Source organism: Leiobunum rupestre, chromosome 9 (assembly GCF_980474605.1).
Source record: "Leiobunum rupestre chromosome 9, qqLeiRupe1.1.hap1, whole genome shotgun sequence".
NCBI lineage: Eukaryota > Metazoa > Arthropoda > Arachnida > Opiliones > Sclerosomatidae > Leiobunum > Leiobunum rupestre.
Window position 1 is genome coordinate 27470015 of NC_143392.1, and position 22390 is coordinate 27492404.

The following is a 22390-nucleotide window of genomic DNA, read 5'->3' on the forward strand; positions in this document are numbered from 1 at the left end:
ATGTTTATTTTTGGTCATTTCGTAAGCATTATGTAAAAATAACTATATTTGGAAGTAATTTGAATATTCCTTATTTATTACTGTGTTGAGTGGCCCGGCCTATGGGCCCCTTGGAAGAAAAAGCGCTTTTTTTGAAATGTAGTTACAATATTTTTATTTAGACGAATTTATTAAACGTATATTAAAGTTACCAGTCGTCAAAGTACGGATATTTCGAAAGTCATGTCGCGCGATTAAACGCTGCGAAAAAGGGTGTAGCAAAATATCGTTTTCCCAAAAAGTTTAGCTGAGCCGAATTAAACGTGTATATTAACACAAAAGCGAGTGACGTCACGCGTCACAAACCCCATGCGCTCCCTTCTCTCTCTCTCTCTCTCTCTGCAGCATTACTCCATTTTTCGAATAGCCGGTGTTGGAAGTTTGGGACAAAGACGACTTGTTTTCCCTAAGCTGTGATATTTCTCGGAAGATTTCTTACGTTTTTCGGACATTTAATGGTCAACCGGACACTCGGCATTAAGGGTGAGTGTCTATCGTTTAATATCTTAATTAATTTGTGGGAATTAAAATCAATCTCGAATCGTATCTGATTGATCTGTAAGCGCGTTATTTATGTTGATGATTTTCCCTCTATCCCTAACGTTAGGGTTTTGTGTTAATACACGGACGTAGTGGTACGTGGTTTCTGGATCTCTAGAAATCGAGCGATTTCGACATGTTTCAGCGACGCCCGAAATCTTTAATTCCCTCGACCGCTCTGTAATATCGAAATACTAGTGGCGTCCTTCTAAAGAATTTTCGCCGGGTAGGCCTAAAATAATCCCCGAGCTCCCAATCTCGGATTTCGGGTGCCGTCTTGACAAAATCTCATTATTCTTTTGGGGCTCCCTTTTGATTGTGTGGGCCATGATGAGTTTTCCTTCGTTCGGGCTTGTTGTCTATTAGCTCAGCTTCCCCGGTAATTGTAGCTACGTTCGCTGCTGCGGGCTTTCCTAGCTGACATTTTACCCGTCGATTTTATTCTAGGGTAGTCCAATAATAATTATAAAAATCACCTCGCTTTTTTAAAGAACGTCAGGCTTTTTGCGAGAAGCTCCAGAAACTTCATAACAAACGATACTATTCCTTAGTTTAATTATAGGGCAATTGTCATTCGTTCATTTTTACCGTTGTCATATTTTCATGCTCAACAAATAATTATGATATTACGTAACTAATTTTTAACGTTCATGTCAGATAAATTCTTATACACTTTTCAGATTAGATTTAACCAGTTACAGTTACTATCGTAGCCCTTTTACTATGTTACTAGATGGATCGTTAATCAACAGGTGTACTATTATTGAAGTACAGTAGTTACTTTAGTAACTAAGTTATTTTTATTTATTTGGGGTTAATATCACGTCACCGTATGTACCTTTAACATAACCATAATAGTTAATACTCGCGGATTGTGATAGATCCGCAATTACCTATAAGAAATAACTACCGTAAGTCTATAATTATAATCTTACGACACTACTAAAGGGGTATAGTAAAATTGCCACAAATATTTTGACCTTTTCCTTTACACTCCGTATTTACTCGCGTTCTAATTATAAGTGTTATTTTTAAAAACCACCCAACAACGTTTATAATATTCCAAGTCGAATGAGTATACGAGTTTTTGGCTAGTTTTAGCTTCACGAACAAAACAGACGCTTAGAAGAAGCATTCTTCAAACGCGAAAAAAATATTGAGGATGTATTATATACAATGTCGTATATTTCTCAGATAGAAAAACCAGTTTCAAATTCATATTCGAGTCTAGCAAATTACCGGACTCGAATGTACTTTTAATACGGCGCGATATCGGTACCCCTAACTCGTATAAAATTCCTCGGAATCATGGGATAGAAATTCAATCGCGGGGCTTCATTTTTAGGGCCGCTTTTGGTTACGTGTATCCTTTAAAAATGGTACCCATATTTCTGGCCTAGAGAGAGAGAGAGAGTCGTAGGAAATATTAGGTAGGCCTACGGGGAATTTGATTGGGAAAGCGTCTGTGCCCAAAAAAGAGGGGGAAAGTCGGCAGACGCGACGGTCGCCGCTTTTTACGCTCGCCGAGTACGCGAATAGCCAGCCCTTTTAAAACAAATATGAAAAAGCCGTACCTGAAACGGCACAGAGTATAATTATTGAAACTGGGGTGCGCGAGAGATAGAGAAGGAAGTGGGGCTGCCATTTTGAAAAGTTGTAGCCGATTGGAACTGGGAATGCATTAGAGTGCGTCTTTATAATATAGCTTTAAGGTTTAGATGCCGCGGCGCGTCCTAGCGTACACTCTTTCTGGGGGGGACCCATTAAGCAGCACCTCTGTTTCTCGCCGAATCGCTTGGCTTTGGGCAAGCACCGGGTATAGATAGACCCACTGCCTCGACATGTTGGCATTATCTGTTTATTGATCCTTTAGTGAGAGCCGCTGCCGGTTCTTTTCCATTTTTCCATCCATAGCAGTTGTTGCTAAGGTTTCAAAGATTGCTGCCCTTTTTCTACTTTCCTTCGAAATGAAAAGAGCCGCCTCATTTTTGGCCCAAGAGATGGGACTTCTTCCGCCGCTTCCACAAAACTTTTTTCAGATTAAAGATTTGCTCTCTCCTTCCCTGTCGTCTTTTTACGCTTCAAGACCTTTACTATCCTAACTATACTAAATAGTTACTATACATAGGCTATTATACCTTTTTTTATAAGGAAATTGTGAGATCACTATGTATAAACAGTTTATAATTACTTACAAACCATTTTTGGAAATTATAAACACAGGGTTGCCACACGTCATTCAAATCAGGGTATTTTAAAATGGACCTAAAAGTCTGGGATTTTTAAGAATTTGTAAAAAGTCTAGTAATTTTAAGAATTTGTAAAAATTCAGGGAGAAGTCAAGGAATTATATTTTATCTTGACACTTTATGAAGGTAATTTTACTCTAGATCTATGACAAATTCTATGATTACAGGCAGGATGCTGAGTCACTTTTCTCACTAAAAATCACATTTTTTAAAATCTGTCACTAAAAGACACTTTTCCCAAAATTAGTTACTATTTATCACTTATTTCGAATTGTTAGATTTCCTTAGCATTGAACGTTAGAAATGGTCTTACAACCCATTTTTTTACAAATAATAAAACAAAATCAAACTCCGTTCGCTTTTAATTTTTTTTAATTAATAAGCGGTTGAAAAAAAGGTCTTAGTGATAAAAACTTTGTAGAAGTGGAATTAGCCCAAGCCATGCTTGTTGGTGTTATTAAAGTTGAAGAAAATTAAAAGTAATCGGCTGACGTCATTCAAAAGAAAATATATTCCAAAAAATCTAAGTCTAACTTCGTCTTTTCTAAAAAAAAAAAATAAATAACCTCCTATGGTTATATAGTCACTATTTTGGTTGTGTAATAAAACAGTATCTTTTTACCATTTTTCGTAGATTTTCAGTCACTATTTAGTCACTTTTTTAAAATTTTTAGTCACTAAACTCACTAAATTCTACAGTTTTGTGTAAGTGAGCATCAGGCCTGTGATTATAATTCATTTCTTTGAAAGTTTGGCTATTTGTTTCCACATTGCAATAACCTTTTTACTGAAATATAAGTCCATTCAAATTTATTAACTTCTGATAAAAGTAAAATATAAAAACAAATGGCCTTAAAAAGTCAGGAAAAATCTCTTAAAATGGTCAGGGAATTTGAATCCCAAACTTTTGTGGCAACCCTGAGACAGTTAATTATTTAATAACCAATTTTTACTTGTTTGAATTCGCCAGTTTCAATAATGTTAAAGGTATACTATTTTAAAATACCACAAATACAGCCTACTTCAATAGTTTTGACAATCGCTTTTATTTTATCGCAATTGGCCAAGATGTTACTTTGGCGCGAGTCTAATTTGAAGAACGCGCAGCCTCTTACAGTGCAATTTTTTTGAAACCAATAGATGGCGGTAATGTTATTGAAATTGCCAAATTGCCCTGATTCTTAACGTTGATTTTTTGGGCATTTGCTGAACAAACCTTTTTTAGGTGGTGTTACATAGGTTTAATTTCTGACCTCTATAAATTTATTCGTTTTTAAGGGAATATTAATTATATTAGGTGTTCAGTAAAAAAACCCATGGTTTTATCAAGGCTTACATAGTTAAGAAAAGTTCAAAGACCAATAAGTACTGCCATAAGTGTATAATATCGTTACTTAAGTGTAACACTTCCTAATCTTCACATGCAAAAGTTTTACTGAGAGTTATTCACAAGACAGACTGCATTACGGGCTTCGTCGTTGTTTTGCATCCGCTTGCTAACGCGCCACACGTAGCCTTTGACAGCGCTTCCCTTGGAGGATACATTCTTCTTGTGATGACGTCACTACGTTACTAGCTCTCAGTAAAATATTCTCTCAAGTGACAAACCTATGTAAAAATATTATTGACTTATGGTACTGCTTATAGCAATCATTTTTAGGAATTCTGTAGTATCCTAGTAGGTCAAATTTCACTTATCTGACATTTGTGTTATGATCATAGACTAAACAGGTGTTAAAATTGGGTGACATCCGATATTCTCTTTTACAAAATACTAGTATACAGTGGCGTAGCCAGGGGGGCACAGGTTGCACATGCCCCCCCCCGAAACGTATGGTCGTACGTACAAATATTTTTATTTTTTTACTTTTTTTTTCAATGGTGTGCCCCCCCCCCGAAACCAAATCCTGGCTACGCCACTGCTAGTATAATAATTACACGTAGACTTCCTCTGCCATAGCTATTTAAACCTGAGCATCTAAAAATGTTGGTCTTTAAACTCTAAGAATAGAGATATTATTATTCTGGCTGAAGAAATTTTTGATGTGTTATGTACTAGAGCCCTTCAATACTCAAAAATGCTTGAATAAAAATACTATACTACCCATGGTTGGCTGATTTAAATGCAGTGCTTTTTTTTCCAAAAATCACTGATTTAAATACAATGTATTTCAATGGAGAAAAAAAATGACAAAAAAGGTTCTTAAAAAATTAACATACATAGATAATCTGAGCAAACTAAAATATTAAATAGTAATTAAATTTAAGTAAGATATCATTCAATTCAAGATTAGCTAACTTGATTAAAGTAAAATGACCCTGATACCACTTAGAACAAATCCCAAAAAAGTATCATTTTTGGGGCTTTTTGTGCTGGATTGTCCCTGTATATGATTTAGCCGCCATCTTGGAAAATGGCTGCTCAAATCCAAAAAAACAGCAATAACTTTGTATTAAACATACAGGTTTGAGACTGGTTCTACTCTATTTCCAGGGACATTTTACATAGTACTTAATTTATTATTCACACAAATACCAAGACATTGGGTTCTTATTGACAAGCTCAATTATCTTAGGTCATAAATAGAAATTTAAAATTTTTGCACTTTGATAGTTCTAGTCATATTGTCATGTATAAGTGTAACAGTACTTTGATGGTTCTAGTTAAAATTAAAATTCATCAGTTACACTTATACCATGGATTAAAATTAACGTTATTTAATCCATGCTTATACAGTGTTGATTAATTTTAATTTCTTCATGAAAGCAGGAGAAAGTAACTTTCTCTTATAAATAGGAATTCTTGATACTTATTAATTATTGACACAAATAGTATGAAGGTATTTTACTTTGTAAAATATCCTTAGAAATTGATTGGAACAGTCCTGGACCTGTGTGTGTAATACAAATGAAGTTAGCTTTGGAATACCATTTGCAAAGCATGGTGGGAGCAATACAAGAGACAACTATGTTAAAAATTTATAAAACCACCTAAAATCAAGTATTTTTTAATTGTTTCTAGGTCAATTTTATTTTTGTTTTTGCTAGATTGATTGGACTGTTTTTCAAGTATAGTTGTTCACAAATCAAATATGGCTTTCAGATCAGGGCCTCCAAATATGACTTTTGTGGGCCCCATAAAATAATGATATCCTACAATTCTTCTAGAGAGAGAGGGTGTTTTGGATAAATTCTACCTTAGCCTTCCTGTCTTTTTGTACCCTGTCATGTAATCACTGTCTAGCTATGGGCCCTAAAAAACTTTAAAATAATTGTATCTTATTACTCTGTTCATTATAGTCAAAATGTGAATTATTTTGAATGAAGGTTGTGGAAACCTGAACCATTTTCAATGCGTTCAAAGGTAGTTTATTTATTACCGTTATTTATTGTAACAACAAAATTTAAAATGAGGTTTTTAATATAGAGTGTTTGTGGGCCCTGGTAAACTCTGTTTATCATGAATGAGGAGAAAACCACAGGCAAAGGAGGATTACCCAGAGCCATATTGGAGGGAGCTGGTGTAACTAATGGTGCATAAAGATTATTAACAAAAATTAGCATAGAGTAATGTCTTACACACTTGTCATTCATGTACATGTATTATAATTTAAAACTTATTTTTCTAGACTGTTTAGTGATTTTAACTACCCAATTCCAATCTTTTATAGCTGTTGAAGATACACTAGGTCATTTATATTCTAAAACGCCTATTACTGATTCTTCCGAAGATTTACAAAACTCAGGTATTGTTTTTTTCTGTTTTGTAACTATGGTTCTATTTGGTGGCAAGAATTTATGTATCCAAAGCTATAACAGCTTATCAGTTAGAACGAAGTGTTGCTGCACTTTTATCTCTTATTATGAAGGAAACTTCGATTACTTTTACATTAACAAACTCTTACATTAATAGACTGAAGTTTATTTTATCTTCTTTCCTACTTTTTAGTAGGCCTTTTTTTAATAGTTCTGAATTTTTCTCTTATTTATAGGTATAAATGGTACTGCCTCAAATAATGCAAAAGGTTCCGTTCTACCCCTCAACTTTCATTTAACTGAACAGAAGGCATTGAAAACAAAATCCCACAAAAATTCGAATACAGTTGGAATATTGTAAGTACTTCTTATGTATGTGTTTATAGTATTTGGAGATTCCATGGTCTTATGGTTTTTCTTTTCTTTTAGAGATAGCCAATCTAATCCGAGTGATTTGGTGGGAAATCATTCTTCAGAGACACAAAGTGTCACTGCGGATACCCTATGCAAGCCTAGCTCCGTTTCTGGTGGTAGTGCCAAAAGAAAATCAGAGTCTGGACTTCCCAAGCCAGAACCAATAGCCTCTAAGAGGTCTCAACCCAATATTCTATTAGAAAATGAAACGGGTAATCTTTCGTTGTCCAGTCCATCTAATCACAAGAACTCCGAAATAGATAAATCTAAGAAACGTTCCATTCATAATAATGGGTCAAAATTAAAGAAAAAGAAAGGACATAAAGTAAAAACATCCGAAAATAGTGTGATTCTGTGCTTTTGACCATTTTTTGAGTGTTTTCTCAGAATTTGAAACCCGCTGGAGTTTCATCCAGTTCAAGTACAGGAGACAGTGGAGACGATAGCAGTAGTAGTGAGAGTAGTAGTTGCACAGCTACAAGTGAAACTAGTTCTGGAGAGAGCGAAGGAGAGCAAGGAGCGTTAAAGAAAAAGAAGGAAGAGGCGGAAGAAGCAAATAGGCAGCTACAGATTGCCCAATTGAAAGAGAAGAGGAAAGAGTTACGGAAAGAAGTGAGAAAATTAAAGCATGCCAATCAAGAAGCTGCTACTGCTAAACAAGTAATCAAAGTCACTTAGTGTTTTTTTAAATATTTTATTGCAAAAACTTTTCTAAATCTCTGTGATTGTGTTTTTATTATTTTTCAGAGTAAAACAGAACAGTCCATGACACTGCCAAAAACTACTGGGAGTCTACTTGAAAACCAGAACATTAGCAAAGGAATTTCGAGTAATGATAACAATAAAAGTATTACTGTTGATTTGGGAGCTGTGAATTCGCATCCTAGTCTAGCTCATACAGTTCTATCCGTCACACCCTCATCCTCCGTTTCGTCCTCTTATTTGGCACCGCCTCAGTCAACAAAAAAAGCTGCCACAATGCAACAAGAGACATTAGATTCTTCCATGCCCCTGGACTTGTGCGTGAAGAAGCCAGAACCATCACCCCCTAACAATGATTCTCAACCATTGTCCCTCACAATGTACGATAGTGGATCGGCAGTTAGTAGTACGCCTTTGCTGCCCTTTGCTAGCGCTGCTGGACTAGCCAATTCCACTCACTTAAATCTATCAGGAATAAACCCGGTGCAACAAAAAAGGAGGGGCAGAAAGCCAAAACCTTTGCCCTCTGCCACAATAACAAATCACTTGGATCACTCTACTCCTAACAGAAGAGTAGCTAATGATGTGAGTAACGTTGAATTTTACTTTGACGCCTAAAGTTGCATTTCAACTATAACTGATTTTTATATAATTGCAGGTATATTCAAATTCTCACAACATTCATTCCTCACGTGGAGATTCGTTCAACTTAACCCCTATTGACATTGCTAATCTCTCCTCCCTGGGTTCTCGAGGAACTCATCACCACCAATTAATTCTACCCTCTCCATTCAGTACTATTGAAGGCTTAAAAATACCCGATGTGTCTAATAGAGTCGGCAGTGCGGGTTCTTCTGCGAACAATAACAGTGGTGCGTCGCGAAAAAGACGCTGTAAAGTGACGCCCAGCCGAATTGTGGATTACAAGGACGTCAACTCTACCAAAAACTCCAGTTCGTTAAGTTATAATAGTGACAGAACTGGGGAAAAACCTAGTACCATTAGCTCACCTTTGGTTACGACTCCGAATAGCAGGGTTATTGACAAACATTTATCCAGCGTTAATCATTCTAATGAAAGCAGCCGAAAACTAGACGATGACAAGATGGCTGATAGTTGTAAGCTTTTATATTGATTTTTTACCGTACCGCGATTATGTTATAACGATTTTGATTTTCAGACACAAGTAGTGATTCCGAATCATCCATGGATTCAGGTAGTGAAAGTAACAGTTCTGTAAACACGGAGAAATCAAGTAACGCAAGTGGTACGCAGGTCGGTGTTAAAAGGCATAGAAGTGATAGATCAGGTACTGCTTTTTTATCTCCTTTCAATTTTTCTAGATATAGCCTATATTGATTTCCCTTTTAAATGAATAGAACCCAGGTCAAAGAAAAAGAAAATCCTGCCAGATGATAAGGAAATTCGGATTCCACTTGAATACAGTTGGCGAAGGCAAACCAGAATCCGATGTATAAGTCGGTCTGGGGTCAAGGGTGAAGTTTGCTATTACTCTCCATGCGGGAAAAAGCTACGCAGCTACCCTGAAGTTATTAAAGTACGAGACTGTGTAAATAAACATTATATTTTTGGATTTAATTGTTATTTTGATGTTGCTGTAGTATCTCCAAAAGAATGGCATAAATGATATTTCTCGAGAAAATTTCAGCTTTAGTCCAAAAGTGATTGTAGGGGAATATAATGAAAGACTTCCTGGTAGTGGACCAGAAGTATGGCAGAGATAGTTTCTTTCTGGGAAGTAAACCGCAGCATTTACTCATGATTTTTCTTTTTTTAGAGCAACCTAATGCTCAGTGAGCAAGAGGTAGCAGCGCGTATTGAGGAACTTAAAGCGCGGAAACGCCTTCAAAATGCCCAGGCGGTCGCAGCCATTAGCAAATTGCCCGGAGTAACAATCAGTACCATTCCATCAGCTCACGGTCTACCTCCTCAGCTGCAAAGTTCTGCTAAGAAAGATTTGGAAGCTGAAGAAAAGCAGAGAAAGTGGGAAGAAATTCAGCTACAAAGGCGGATAGAACAACAAGGTAGTTTTTATTTCACATTGAATCGGTATATAAATCTTTTTGTTGCGATGTATTTTTATTTTAAGAATCTTTTTTGCATGTTCTTCTCTTTTATTTTTGGTTATTGTTTGCTGTTGAATGTTGTGATTATGATAGCAATTGCACGACAAAATCAAAAATTGAGAGCTTTAAGACGAACCGAACAGAATAATGCAGTCAAAGAATCTAAACGAAGAAAAGGTACTTTTAATCGACCTAAAATTTGTTTAAAACTTTCTTCCTAGGCCTAATCAGTTAAGTTTCTTTTTTGTAAAAATTATTGTGAATATTTACCATAATTTTCTTTTCATATTATCATCTCAATTTAAGACTACTTTTGCCTTAACAATCTGAATGTGTCATTCACAGTTGAAGATATCAGACGGCAAAAGGAGCAACAGAAATTAGTAAAACAACAAGAGAAAATGGACAAAATGGAACAACAACGAATTGAAAAGGAAATTAGAAATCAACAGCTGTTAGAGGTGAATATCTATACTTTATTTAGTCTTTAGTTTGGTGTAGACAATTTGGCTCCAAGTTCACGCTTTTTAAATGGTAAAAATTTTAAATTAAACAATGCTATCAGGAAAGGGAAATGAAACGTCAACAAGCTGCTATACTCAGGGAACAGGTGTGCAATTTGAGCTTGTCCTATTTTTTAAACTATCATGATTGGATACTTAATGTTATTATACATATTCTTTAACTTTTTTTAGTTAAGTATGTTTTTTATTCCTCAGGAATTACAAAAAAGAAGAGAAATGTTATTGATGGTGGACCTGGAAAGAGAGAGGCGGAGACAGCATATGATGTTAGTCAGAGCTTTGGAAACCAGGAAAAAAATTGAAGTAAAGTCTTATATTCGTAACTCACTCTCTTTCATTTTGTGAAATATGAGTTAATGTCGCAATCCTTTTTAAGGAGCGGGATAAAAAGAACAAGGAGATTATTCAGGAAAAAGAAACTCAGAGGCTGAAAAGAATGGAACAAAGACGGCTAGAGATGCAGTTAATCAGGGAGATTAAAAAGCCGGTTGATGATATGATGCTGAAAGATACTACGGTATTTTATATAGCTCACCATTGATCGTTTAATGACATCAGCTCAAAATTTCATAAATTTCAGCCTCTTCCAACTCTGAATCGAATACCGGGTTTGAAAATATGTAGTAAAGCTTTTGGAGATTTGCTCATGGTTTTTGAATTTTTGCATAATTTTGGAGAGACACTCGGCTTTGGTTTGTTGAAATTTTATTCTTCAAGTTTTATTTTTCGTATGGTTTTTAATGACATATTTAATACACTTATTAGACATGGAAAACCTGCCAACTTTAAGTACATTTCAGCTAGCTTTGCTCAATCACGATGAAAAGAATGAGGAGGAGCTTCTTTCTGTCGTTCATCACTTACTTGTCTGCGCTATAGACGATCCAGGTGTTCCTCATCCACGAAGTGTAAGTTATTATCTTCTTTGCTTTACATTGGTGCCATTTTAAATTATTTTAACTTCTGTGATTTAGGCTTTAACAGTATTGGGTCAAACTCTAAGAGAGGTTGATATTACAAATAGCAATGTGTCTGAGGTTCTAAGGCTTTATGTGAATGCTGTTGATCGGCATAGTGATGTGAGAATAAAAATTGTTAATGTAAAATTTGGTTCGAGTTTTTAATTAAATTGTGAATTTGCCCTAGCTTGCACACTGGCTAGGAGAAAAACCCTTCCTTTCTTTGAATCCAACCAAAAAAGCTGCAGTTTTGGCTTTTCTTTGTCACGAACTTCTCTGTAGTAAAACGGTTGTTAGACAAGTTGATACCAGTATTGATGCTGTAAATAACTTGAAAAGAGAGAAATGGGTTGTCGAAGGGCAGTTAAGAAGGTAAGTTTTATTAATTGGTTTTCGTGAAATCTCTTATATTTAAATTAATTTTTTTACTAGGCTAAGAGGAGTCCAGTTACGTCGAAAAACTCTGGCCCAAATGGCGGAGAATGCGGCTAAGGAGGCAGCCAATAATGAAGAAGGAAATAATGAAGAGACTGATGGCAAAAGCACACCCAGTGGAAAGACCAAAAATACCAAGAAAGGGTTGATTTTACCCAAAGAGGTTGAAGATGATGATGACCTGGATGAGTTGGTGATTGATAGCGGGAACGAGAGTGATGAAACTCAAGAAACTGGACAACCATCAGAAGCTGAAGATGATGAACCGGAACTTTCCAACGAAGATCTCGATAAGAAGGTTGACAAATTACAAAAGGTATTAACTACCTATTTATAACGAAAGATGACACATTTTCTAAAACATTATAATTTACAGCTTCAAAATCAGTTCCAAAACAAACTTCAAAAAACAAACAATACGTTAAGGGCAACAACTTTGGGTCAAGACAGGTACCGCAGGCGTTATTGGATCTTACCCAAAGCTGGAGGAATTTTTGTGGAAAGTTTGGAATCCTCCGAAATATTGAAAACTGAATCATTTTCTCTGGAAACGATGGAGTTGAGGAAGGAAGAGGAAGAAAGGCTAAAGATAGAGAAAGAAAAGGAAGAGGCTGAGGCTAGACTGAAAATGGAAGAAGAGAGGGAGAAAAAATTTACAGAAAAAGAGAATGAAATGAAGGAAGAAAAAGATGAGCCAGAAACCAAAGAAACTGAAGAGAAAAATGAAGGTAATGAAGAAGAGGGCGACGAAAAGGTTGTGAAAATTGAACAAACGGAGACTAAATCCAAGAGTAAGAACAAAAATGTGGAGTCTAAAGACAATCCTGTTGAAAAGGTCGAGGATGGTGACGTATCTGTCAAGCCGGAAGAGATACCTGTCAAGCCAAGTGAAGAGAACGATAATATAGCTGAAAACGCTTCAGAATTACAAGTTCCAAAAAAAGAAATTATAAAGACAGAATCGGATAGTGAAAATGATAAAAAGCTTTGCAAAAATGCGTCTGTTAAGAGTGAAGCTGCGATTGTCTTACCTGAACAAAAAGAAGAGAATAATCAATTAGTTCAAATGCCCGTTGATGAAAAAAACAATTGGCTGCTCCATTCCCCTCTCTTTGCTTCCATCCTTACTGGCAGTCTTCTAATGAACAGTCCTCTGATGCATGGTAGAGAAATAAATGGCAGCTACGTTGGCGGTATTCACGCTCCAATCAAAGGATCTTCCACCTCAACTCCATCTCATGCAGCTGCGGCCGCTGCCGCAGCAGCTGCTGCTACCTCCGAGGCTGCCTTTAATCCTTTCATGGGTCTACCTCCTGATTTCATTACCGCCGAACAAATAATGAAACATTTCTCTGATCCTGGTCATACACAACCTCCACAGAGAAACTGGTTTAGTGTTTTACCCAAGATTCCTTGTGACGAATCCTCGTTAACTCTTTTACCTGGTCAGAAACCTAAGACAGTAATTCCTACTGAAACTGCCGCATGTGCTAGTGTTTCATCTAGTATAGCTCCGTCAACTAGCGTTGTTTCAGTGTCAGAAGCGAAACCAAAAATACAGTCCTCAACATCCTCTTCCTCTCATTCAAAGACTTCGAAAAGTTCATGCGCTAGTGTGTCGGGTCATGAAGGAGCTTTGAAAAATTTGGGTCCATTGGGAATCTTCCCTCCAGAGGTTACGAATAAGATCACTGCATCTGCCTTGGCTAATTTACAACTTGGTTTGCTAAATGGAATTCCTCCCAATATTTTGATGCACTCTTTCATGGCGGCTCATGGTATAGGACCATTGTACCAATCTGGAGGTGGAAATTCCCCTATCACCCCATCTAATCAACCGCCTGTTATGGCTTCTTTATCCTCAGCAACACCTAATGATGAGAGCAATGCCCTAGTTTTAGAAAAACCCTCGGGGTGTAATACTCCTAACAGTATTCAAATGGAAGCTGACTTGGCTACCACTCAATTAGATCATCCCAAAAGGGCGATGATTGAACGTATGCAGTATGACAGCGCAAAGCCTATTCCACTGGAATTACAGAATGGATGGTGGCGCATTACTGATAATAGCCAATTAAAGGAGCTATTTGAAGCACTACATCACAGAGGTATAAGGGAAAAAATTCTACACAAACACTTCGAAAAGCATTATAGTTACGCAACATCTGTCTGCAACACTAACCCTATGGATGGTATTTATTATTTGCTGCTTCTTAATTAAAAGTTAAAATCTGTTTCTTGGTATAAATAACGTTTATTTTAGTGACTGATCTTGAATTGACCGAGTTGGACCGTGAAATATCTACAAAGCTGGGTGGTGCTCCGGATCCTGACTTGCCTGATCATTGGCTTCCAGAAGTTGCACTAAGAGTAGATCTTGCTATTTTGGAACAAGTGGAAAATTTGGAAGATAAAATTGCGGGAGCCAGTATGCAAATTAAGGTATGGTTTCGCCCTACTAACAACAGCTGTAAATGTTAACTATTGCGATAGTATATTTCCTTAACCTTAAAGAAGCTAGTGCTACGCTAACCTTTTAATTTGTTTTATTATTTAATATATATATATATATATATACTTTAGAAATATTATTTAATATTTTTTGGTTTTTGCATGAGTTGTAACATTAATTAGAACATTCATTTCCACCCCTCCTGGTACATTGCCAATCCTGTGGACCAACTTTACCTCCTGGGCTCCTTTTTTCTCTCCTGCGCTCTTTCTCTCTCTTTTTTTTATATTCCTTTGATCAGAGGGACCTTCTTAATCACCCCGAACAGGGTTGGAAAGTTCCACCCAAATTAACTTCGGAAAAAGCTCATCTCTTCAATGCCGCATGCACGTTCTTGCCAAAACCTCCCAAAGAAAAGGGTAAAGGCTCTAGTCTTTCTGCCAAAGCTGCGGCGAAAGAATCCGCAATGACCAAAAAAGAACGTAATATCGCAGCAGAGACTACTACTGAGGAGAAAGACAAGAATGCTGTTAAAAACACGGAAGATGTATGTTGCTTTCTTGTAATTATATTAAGTTTTTTCAAATTATTTACACTTCATATCATTTAGGACACCATTGATGCTGAGAGTGAACCAGCCGAAAATGAAGATGCGTCCTCTGCTGTTGACTCTGGTGATAAAAATGATGATGAAGAAATGGATGTAGATCTTGAGGATGAAGAAGAAAATTACGAAGCTAATGCTCCATTGAATCCAGTCGATGTGGCTCAAACACGCTTACTAAAAGTGGAATCTGTTATTGAAAGGAGATACATTCGTCCACCTTTAGGCACAAGGTATGTGTTTGCTTGCCAAAATATAACCTTTCCTTATAAATTTTGCATTGAAATTATATTGCATTTACAAGCACTGAACTCAACTTGAGTGCCGGAGCTTCGTCTCAGCACAATTATAATTCGGATGAAATAACTCCTGGCTTAATAAAATGGAGAAGGGCTGTACAAAATTGCGTAACTTCAGCCCAATTGGCTTTGTGCATCAATATGCTTGAAAACTGCATTGCCTGGGATAAATCCATAATGAGGGCCAGTTGTCAATTTTGCCACAGTGGTGATAATGAAGAAATGCTTTTGCTCTGTGATGGCTGTGATAAGGGCTATCACACCTATTGTTTTAAGCCAAAAATGGAAACTATACCAGATGGAGATTGGTACTGTTACGAATGTCTGAATAAAGTCAGTTTGCAGTAATGAAAGTAGAAAACTATTTTTCTAATATTTTTTCTTCCAAATTTAGGCTACTGGTGATAAAGTGTGTATTATGTGTGGAAAGAAAGGAAACAAAATGCTAGAATGTGAAGGCTGTCCAAAAACGTTTCACATGAGTTGCTTAGAGCCTCCAGTCACAAAGTAAGAGTTTTAAAGATTCAGTTAATAGTTTTACTACTAAAAACAAATACTTTATTCTATTTTTTAGAGCACCTAAAGGAAAATGGTCTTGCCCCAATTGTAGTCACAAGGTTGGTACTTTTTTTTTAAATACATTTTAGAACGTATCTTGAGGGATTTTTTCAATGTTAGTCTCCAAATAAGAAGACTAGTAGTAACAGCAAATCCAAATCCAAAGCCGAGAAGGAAAAGAAAGAGTCGACAAATGACAAAGAGCCTGCGAAGAAAAATTCCAATAATAACACAGATAACACGGCTAATACTTCTGTCGCGTCCGCTTCCACTTCTTCTAAATCATCCAATTCCAAGGAAAAGAAGGAGAAGATTTCCAAAATTCAGGGCAATAAGGATCTAGCTCCGTGCAAGTAAACATTGAATCGCTTACTCTTTTTGCGCTTTGAGCTTTATATACAAGGAAAATTATTTTCAGGATAATCATAGAAGAGCTAGAGTGTCATGAAGATGCTTGGCCTTTCCTGCTGCCAGTCAATGTTAAACAGTTCCCTACCTATCGTAAGGTCATCAAGAAATTCATGGATCTCAGCACAATAAAGAATAGATTGGAATCAGGGGGGTAAGTACGGCTCTTTAAACTATATTAATTCTGCTTAGATTTGTGCCTTTGACAGTATTAGGGTCTGTGGGAAGAAATTATTGGGTGGTATTACAAAAGGTGTATAATTTGGTTTTATAAGTGTGCCAGTTGAAATAATTATTGATAGCTGGGGGTGGAGTGTTGAAAATTTATATGCTCAGAAAGATCAGCGCATCTAATGAGATAAATACCAAACTTTGTTATCCAAATGATCTCTCGCCACTTCTATAATAACAACTCCCAGAGTCCCAGCTTGAGCTCACTTAGACCCTGAGGCAAAGACCTAATGAATGAAATCCACTTAAAATGAGTGGTCAGTCTGTAAATGGCTCTGGGTAAACCCTTTACATGGGGGACTGACACACTTATGTGAAATGTAATTATAAGCTAATGGCTGTATCTATTACACTTTTATAACCTCATTGCTTTAATTTTCAGTTACAAAGTTAGGGAAGAATTTGTAGCTGATGCTCGCTTGATTTTTGACAATTGCGAGACATTTAACGAAGATGATTCCCCAGTTGGAATTGCGGGTCATAATATGCGGGCATTCTTCGAGTGTCGGTGGGCAGAATTGTGCAGCTCTTAAAGAGAGGGTAAGCCTCATTTTTTAGTTTTCTAAAAATGTCGAGTTAGAATCCGTCGATAGTTAATACGAGTGAAAGAAACCGATTGAATTAGTCCTTGGGTGAAACCTTTTCATTTTTAGAAGTAGTGTTGCGTGTGGAAAAAACAGTATTCGCAAAGACAGTTTTATTTGACCCTTCCCCTCTCAAAAATCTGATAAAAAAATGGCTAAAAACAATATAGCCTAACAAGTGCCTGGCTTTGGAACAGATGTTGAATGCTAAAAAGCTTTTGAAGACAAAATGACCCCTTTTCTAAATTGTATTTATTGGCAGGAAGTAGAGTGAACGTGAGTGACCAGCTACATTTTGTGTTGTTTTCAGCTGTGGGTTTCAGCCTTTTTTTAAATAGTAAGAAGTAGGTTTTTAATTTAATGATTAGCCGCCCTCACAACTTTTATTTGTGCATTTACACAATCAACCATAATGGACCATGTAATGGTCGATAATTTGTTTTGCGAACTTGACTCCTCCGACAGAAAAATTTACCAAAATATAAAACTGAAAATGGAAATGTGAATTTTTAAAACCAAAACTGAATACAAAAGTTGGTATGTCGTGCTCAACCAAAATATTTGAACCCCCATTTTTTCATTTACTAAATACCACCGTGATGTTTTTAATGATCTTTCTTTATATTGTAAATGAATGTATTACTAAATTAAACTTTAGGGTGATTTATAATTCCTGGGTTTATATGTCATTCACCCCAACTTTGAAATTAATTGGGTGAATGTAGTGATAATCAAGGTGACACTAATATTTTACGCAAAACGCGGCGATCATTATGGTTTTTGTAACTTAAGAGAACAATTGCGTTATTTTTAAATGTACACATGTGGTTTGCGTACCTCAGTACAAAAATTCCCTGCCCTATTTTTTTAATACTCTTTATTTCACAGCGAGGTTTAATTTAATTGTAAGAAATACTTATTTAAATGTTAGTTGGTGTTTTTGTTATTTTTAAACCTATTAGTTTTTAGTGGACCAAAAAATGACTTAAAAAAGGTTTTGTACTTGAATAAACTATGAAACTCTTAGTAAAATATGTAAGCATATTTCTATGTAATGTTGTGAAATAACTTAAAATATTTAAACAAAGGGTTTTGTTTTAAGAATAATTCCGAAAGGGTGAAAATGAAATTCACGCGGGGATGTACACTCAAAACTTCCCGAGGAATATTACAATCTGCTCGTAATCTGGTGTATTTTCACTTTTCAGGGGAAAAGAAACGTTGTAACTATGGTGTACAGCACTGTGTAGATACTTGTAATTCGTACCATCTTGGTATATTAGCCACAAAAATTATAAACCAAACTGAAAGGGTTGTTTTGAAATACCCTTGCTATTTATTAGAAAAATAAAACTTTTTAACTGTGGCAAGTCTGTTTTGCTAGCCCGCCGTACATAAAAGTAATGAAAAAATATCCCTGCCAGTTTTTTAAAAGAAAATTGTCTATTCAAATCATTTTTGAAGAGATAGCTAGTTAATCAGTTAATCATCTATAAATTCAAATTTAATGTATTCAGTTACAGTTATGATTTCATTTCAGACTGTAAATTATTTATTACAATTTTTATTAAAAACAAATTTCATAGGACAGTGTTGAAAAAAGGTTTAAAATGTACAGGTTTGCTACTTGCAATAAAAACAGCCATTAGCTCTGTTATTTTTTTAATTTTGATTATTCAACGCAAATTTCAGTCTTGGAGACTAAAAACGTTTAGGTTTGAGTAGTTTTAGTGTCTATACGGGATTTCTAGCGCGGGCTCGCCTACCTATTATTACCCTGCGTGTTCCAAAAATATTGCGTCAACTTAGACCAGTGATGGTCGACAGGAACTTCTTTTCTATTAAAAAGTAATGTGAAAATTTAAAAAAATTTTATTTCAAACTATTGTGGAATCAAAACCAATATTGTAAGTATGAAATTATAATTTTCTTTTTCATAATATAACATCAGTGTTTCCAGACGTATATAATATTTATTGAAGATAAGTATTCATTTTATTATACTTCAGGACATTTTCTAATGTAAAAACCATAATCTATGGTAAAAACGGACGATCTTTCCCCTAATTCAGCTAAAAAATGAAATATAATTTATAGTTATGGAGATATTACAATTTAAAAAATGTCGTATCTTGGTTACGATATTATTAATCCAGAAAAATGTTTAAAATTAACTTAGTAACTTCAAGTTACGATATTATTGATCTGAACAACTGGGTTTAAAAAAGTAGTAACTTCAATCTAAAACTTTAAAGTTGAATTTCTCAAAAGTAAATTTTTCAAGTTACGACTTTATTAAACCAAGCCAACGAATAGCTGTATGAACCGTGAATTATCACGTGCCATAGAGCATGCGTCGCGCGCCGTTATTATTAAATAGAGGCGGGCAACTCGCTAGTTTGGTGTGGTGCTTCAGACAGTGCTAAAATCTCTCTCATTGTGGACTATTCAAACCTTAAATAATATATTTTTAAATTTAAGCTAACATTTTGGTAGTTTTCGTGGGGGTATTGAATTATTTTTCCAATGACCTTTGACCATTTTATAATTACGACATTGGTACTACGCCATAGAGTAACCCACTCGCATAGAGTGGACGGCCCTTTGGAAGCGCGTGAAACATTAATCCTAACGGGCTAAATTCCGTGTTGTGCTAAGCGGTGCATTTGTAATACGAAAATACGTTTAGGTTTATTTTTATTCGTATTTAGTACGTTTTGAGAGATATACAGGTTTATTAGTTGCCGTAGTTACACACCCATTTATAACAGGGCGGCTCCGACACAGGGCCGGAGCTCAGCCTACAATTTTAGCGTTTTAAAGTTACGAAAATTATAACATTTAAATTATTAAGTCCTTATACAATAAACACTACAAACGCAAAACAATAAAAAAAACGCACAAAAATATAAGTCGTATGAAAAGTCTTATTAGGTGGCTCAACTTCTTTTCCTTCACACATCTCAGCCACCCTTACTTCAAGTTGACCAATGTCCTTTATAACTTCATTCCTATCACCCCTAGCATCCTCTGACAAAAATCAAGAAACGTAAAAAGGGTCAGTGCAACTTATCGTGGCGCCATTGCTCCCTGGCTTTGTGCCATTCCAACAAGATACATTTCACTCCTACAGGGTTCCAATCAGAGCGCCCAAAGCCAACCATATCTTTGAGAGACGAGCCAAACCATTCAGCCCTCCATTCATTACTCGTGGTACTCGTACCCACAGCAGGACACTCCACCAAAACATGTTCAATATCTTCATAATACCACCCGCACAAAGGGCATTCAGGTGAGCAGTCTGTCAGCTGACTCTGACGCGCCGCTGTCAACAGTGACCCAGATCGGGCCTGGAACAGCAGACTGCTGCTCTTTGTTCCGTCATAAAACATCTCCGGAGCTGGTTTTTCCTTAGCCGAGTATTGTCCTAGGCTGTCTTTGCTCAGTACTCTAGCCTTCCAAGCACATTCAGACGCATTTTTTACCTCGTTCTCCACTATGTTGATCCACTGTATATACGTTTCAGCCGTTCCTCGGTCTGTACCAGCCCCATGCGAACGATCCAGACGCTCCACAGCTTTTGTCCACTCCGTGTGAATCGCGTTTTTCCGTATATAGAGTAACATTTTCTTTACAAGCCTTCTCTCAGGGATAAATTTAAGTCTTCCCAAATACTTCAATTTACTCTTAGCTTCCCTATCACGAAACAGGCTCCACCCCATTTCGCCTTGGATCGCAGCCATTGGACCCGCATTTAGGAGTGTTTTACCAACATCCCGCTGAGCTCTATCCAATACCTCTAGAGTTTTGGGTGAATAACAGACTACCTCGTTGGCAAAAGTCAAGGCTGGGACAGCCACAGTTTTCTAGATGATACGACCAATTGCATATGGGTTATAGGACTCCCTCGCTGAGGTGCACACACCCCAACGAAACCTTTGCGCCTTCGCAATGAGTGCCCTCTCTCTTGTTTGCTGTTTGAGATCCGGGTTTTCAATTTTAACGCCCAGATACGTGTATTCTGTGACCTCCTCCATTTCGCGACCCTGGAGCAGAAGGATCTGGCCTGCCGGACCTTTGAAGGACATAAATTTTGATTTCACAGAACTGAAGGTAAGCCCAACATCCTTGCAAATGAGCTTGCTATATCAAGTAATCCCTGCATGTCTTTGGGGTTGTTCGCAAATAAAACTATATCGTCCGCGAAGAAAAGGTAGGCCAGGCTGAAGCCGTAATTTTCTGAGGTCATCGGAGGAAGCACCGCTCGTATACCAGAGGCATCTAACTTCCTGGCCAGCGGGTCCAAAAACGCAGTGAAAAGGATGGGAGATAGAGGACAGCCTTGATGAAGGCCCACTAAGCTATTGACCGCTGGAGTCGATACTCCATCCAGGCTATAGGAGTAATCGCGATTACAAAATGGCGGCCATTTCCCAAGATGACCGACTGGCACGTACAGCCGGTCAACTCGTTTCTAACTGTGTAAAGCGGTTTGCTTGTCTACTGAAATGCGGTATTTTTTATTGTACCACTGCTACTAGTAATTGTTGCCTCGTTGGTCGTTAGCAATATTGAGTTATTTATGGAAAGATTGTTCGCATTCCGTCCGAAATTGATGGAGTGAAAATACGCCGCCATGTTAGGGTATTAAAACGGGTAATTAAGCCTGCTATACCTCACAATGTAAAGGATCTGTCATGTAAATTTGAACAATGGAAAGACACCAACGGTCAAAATATTACAGTAAATGGACAAGGTTTAAGTTAAACCGTTTTTTTTCAAATTAAAACTTATTTTAATGTAATTTTGAAATCAGTCAATTTGCATATTAATTTGTTTGCGAAGTATTTGGTAATCTTGAATGTCTCAAAGCTTCCCCCGCGGGAACTAAATTATACAGGGACGAATGGTGAATCAATACTTTAAGCCCTAGACTCTACCCTCTCGAAACATCGACTTGATAATAATAGTAACTTTTCGTAGCAATTATAGTCGAGACGCGCGTTATGAAGGGGAAGAAAACAATGGGGATCCTAGGAGCGAATAATTGCATTAACAGGTTTTCGTTAAGCAAATTCCGAAGTATCTCGGACCGGGTTTCATCAAAGAATAAGTTGGCCCAGAAGTTATATAAGTTTCACATCGAATGTGTTTTAATGTTTAATAATAATAATAATCAGCTAGGCTAATACCCAAGGCCTAAGTCATCAAGCGACTTTTGAAGCCTTTAATTCAGGTGGCCGGGTTACAATGCGTAGGAGGGTGGTAGCAAGCCCTGCATGCCACGCGAGCCAACAGCTCCCTACACTAACTATTACCGTTAACCTCGACAAGTTTTTATGTAAGGGGAAACCGAAGAGCTCGGGGGAAACCCCTTAAACCAGTGGGGAAAGAACTTGCAAACTCAACGCAGAAGGAGTTGTTCCGAGTTTTCACCCAGTGCCACAAGCTGGGATCGAACCCGGCTCCTCTTGCTACGAGGCGAAAGTGCTAACCAGTCCGCCACCCTACGTTGTTTAGTTCTACCTTGTTTAGCTATGTCGCCAATT

At 36.9% G+C, this 22390-nt stretch overlaps 1 protein-coding gene across 8 annotated transcripts in view; it reads left to right on the plus strand.

The window, feature by feature from the left end:
* The window catches only part of LOC149927037 (bromodomain adjacent to zinc finger domain protein 2B-like), a 153074-nt gene extending 134607 nt beyond the window's left edge, over positions 1–18467 (plus strand). Inside the window, exons 1-34 of one of the 8 annotated variants that reach the window (XM_090159570.1) lie at positions 331–522; positions 6129–6192; positions 6256–6361; positions 6500–6574; positions 6821–6941; positions 7014–7323; positions 7386–7658; positions 7746–8285; positions 8359–8818; positions 8881–9009; positions 9080–9258; positions 9323–9430; positions 9499–9745; positions 9881–9964; positions 10133–10248; positions 10353–10397; positions 10483–10614; positions 10688–10828; positions 10892–11003; positions 11077–11219; positions 11286–11390; positions 11458–11642; positions 11703–12021; positions 12082–13897; positions 13969–14147; positions 14459–14704; positions 14768–14994; positions 15066–15393; positions 15455–15567; positions 15635–15677; positions 15739–15971; positions 16037–16180; positions 16640–16797; positions 16911–18467. In XM_090159570.1, coding sequence (XP_090015696.1) covers positions 6289–6361; positions 6500–6574; positions 6821–6941; positions 7014–7323; positions 7386–7658; positions 7746–8285; positions 8359–8818; positions 8881–9009; positions 9080–9258; positions 9323–9430; positions 9499–9745; positions 9881–9964; positions 10133–10248; positions 10353–10397; positions 10483–10614; positions 10688–10828; positions 10892–11003; positions 11077–11219; positions 11286–11390; positions 11458–11642; positions 11703–12021; positions 12082–13897; positions 13969–14147; positions 14459–14704; positions 14768–14994; positions 15066–15393; positions 15455–15567; positions 15635–15677; positions 15739–15971; positions 16037–16180; positions 16640–16790 — 7377 coding nt within the window. In that variant the 5' untranslated portion in view covers positions 331–522; positions 6129–6192; positions 6256–6288 and the 3' untranslated portion in view covers positions 16791–16797; positions 16911–18467. Of the gene's footprint in view, positions 1–330; positions 523–6128; positions 6193–6255; positions 6362–6499; positions 6575–6820; positions 6942–7013; positions 7324–7385; positions 7659–7745; positions 8286–8358; positions 8819–8880; positions 9010–9079; positions 9259–9322; positions 9431–9498; positions 9746–9880; positions 9965–10132; positions 10249–10352; positions 10398–10482; positions 10615–10687; positions 10829–10891; positions 11004–11076; positions 11220–11285; positions 11391–11457; positions 11643–11702; positions 12022–12081; positions 13898–13968; positions 14148–14458; positions 14705–14767; positions 14995–15065; positions 15394–15454; positions 15568–15634; positions 15678–15738; positions 15972–16036; positions 16181–16639 lie in introns of those variants that run through there. The other 7 variants (XM_090159575.1, XM_090159571.1, XM_090159568.1 and 4 more) reach the window with 7 other exon arrangements.
* Positions 18468–22390: the final 3923 nt, after the last annotated feature.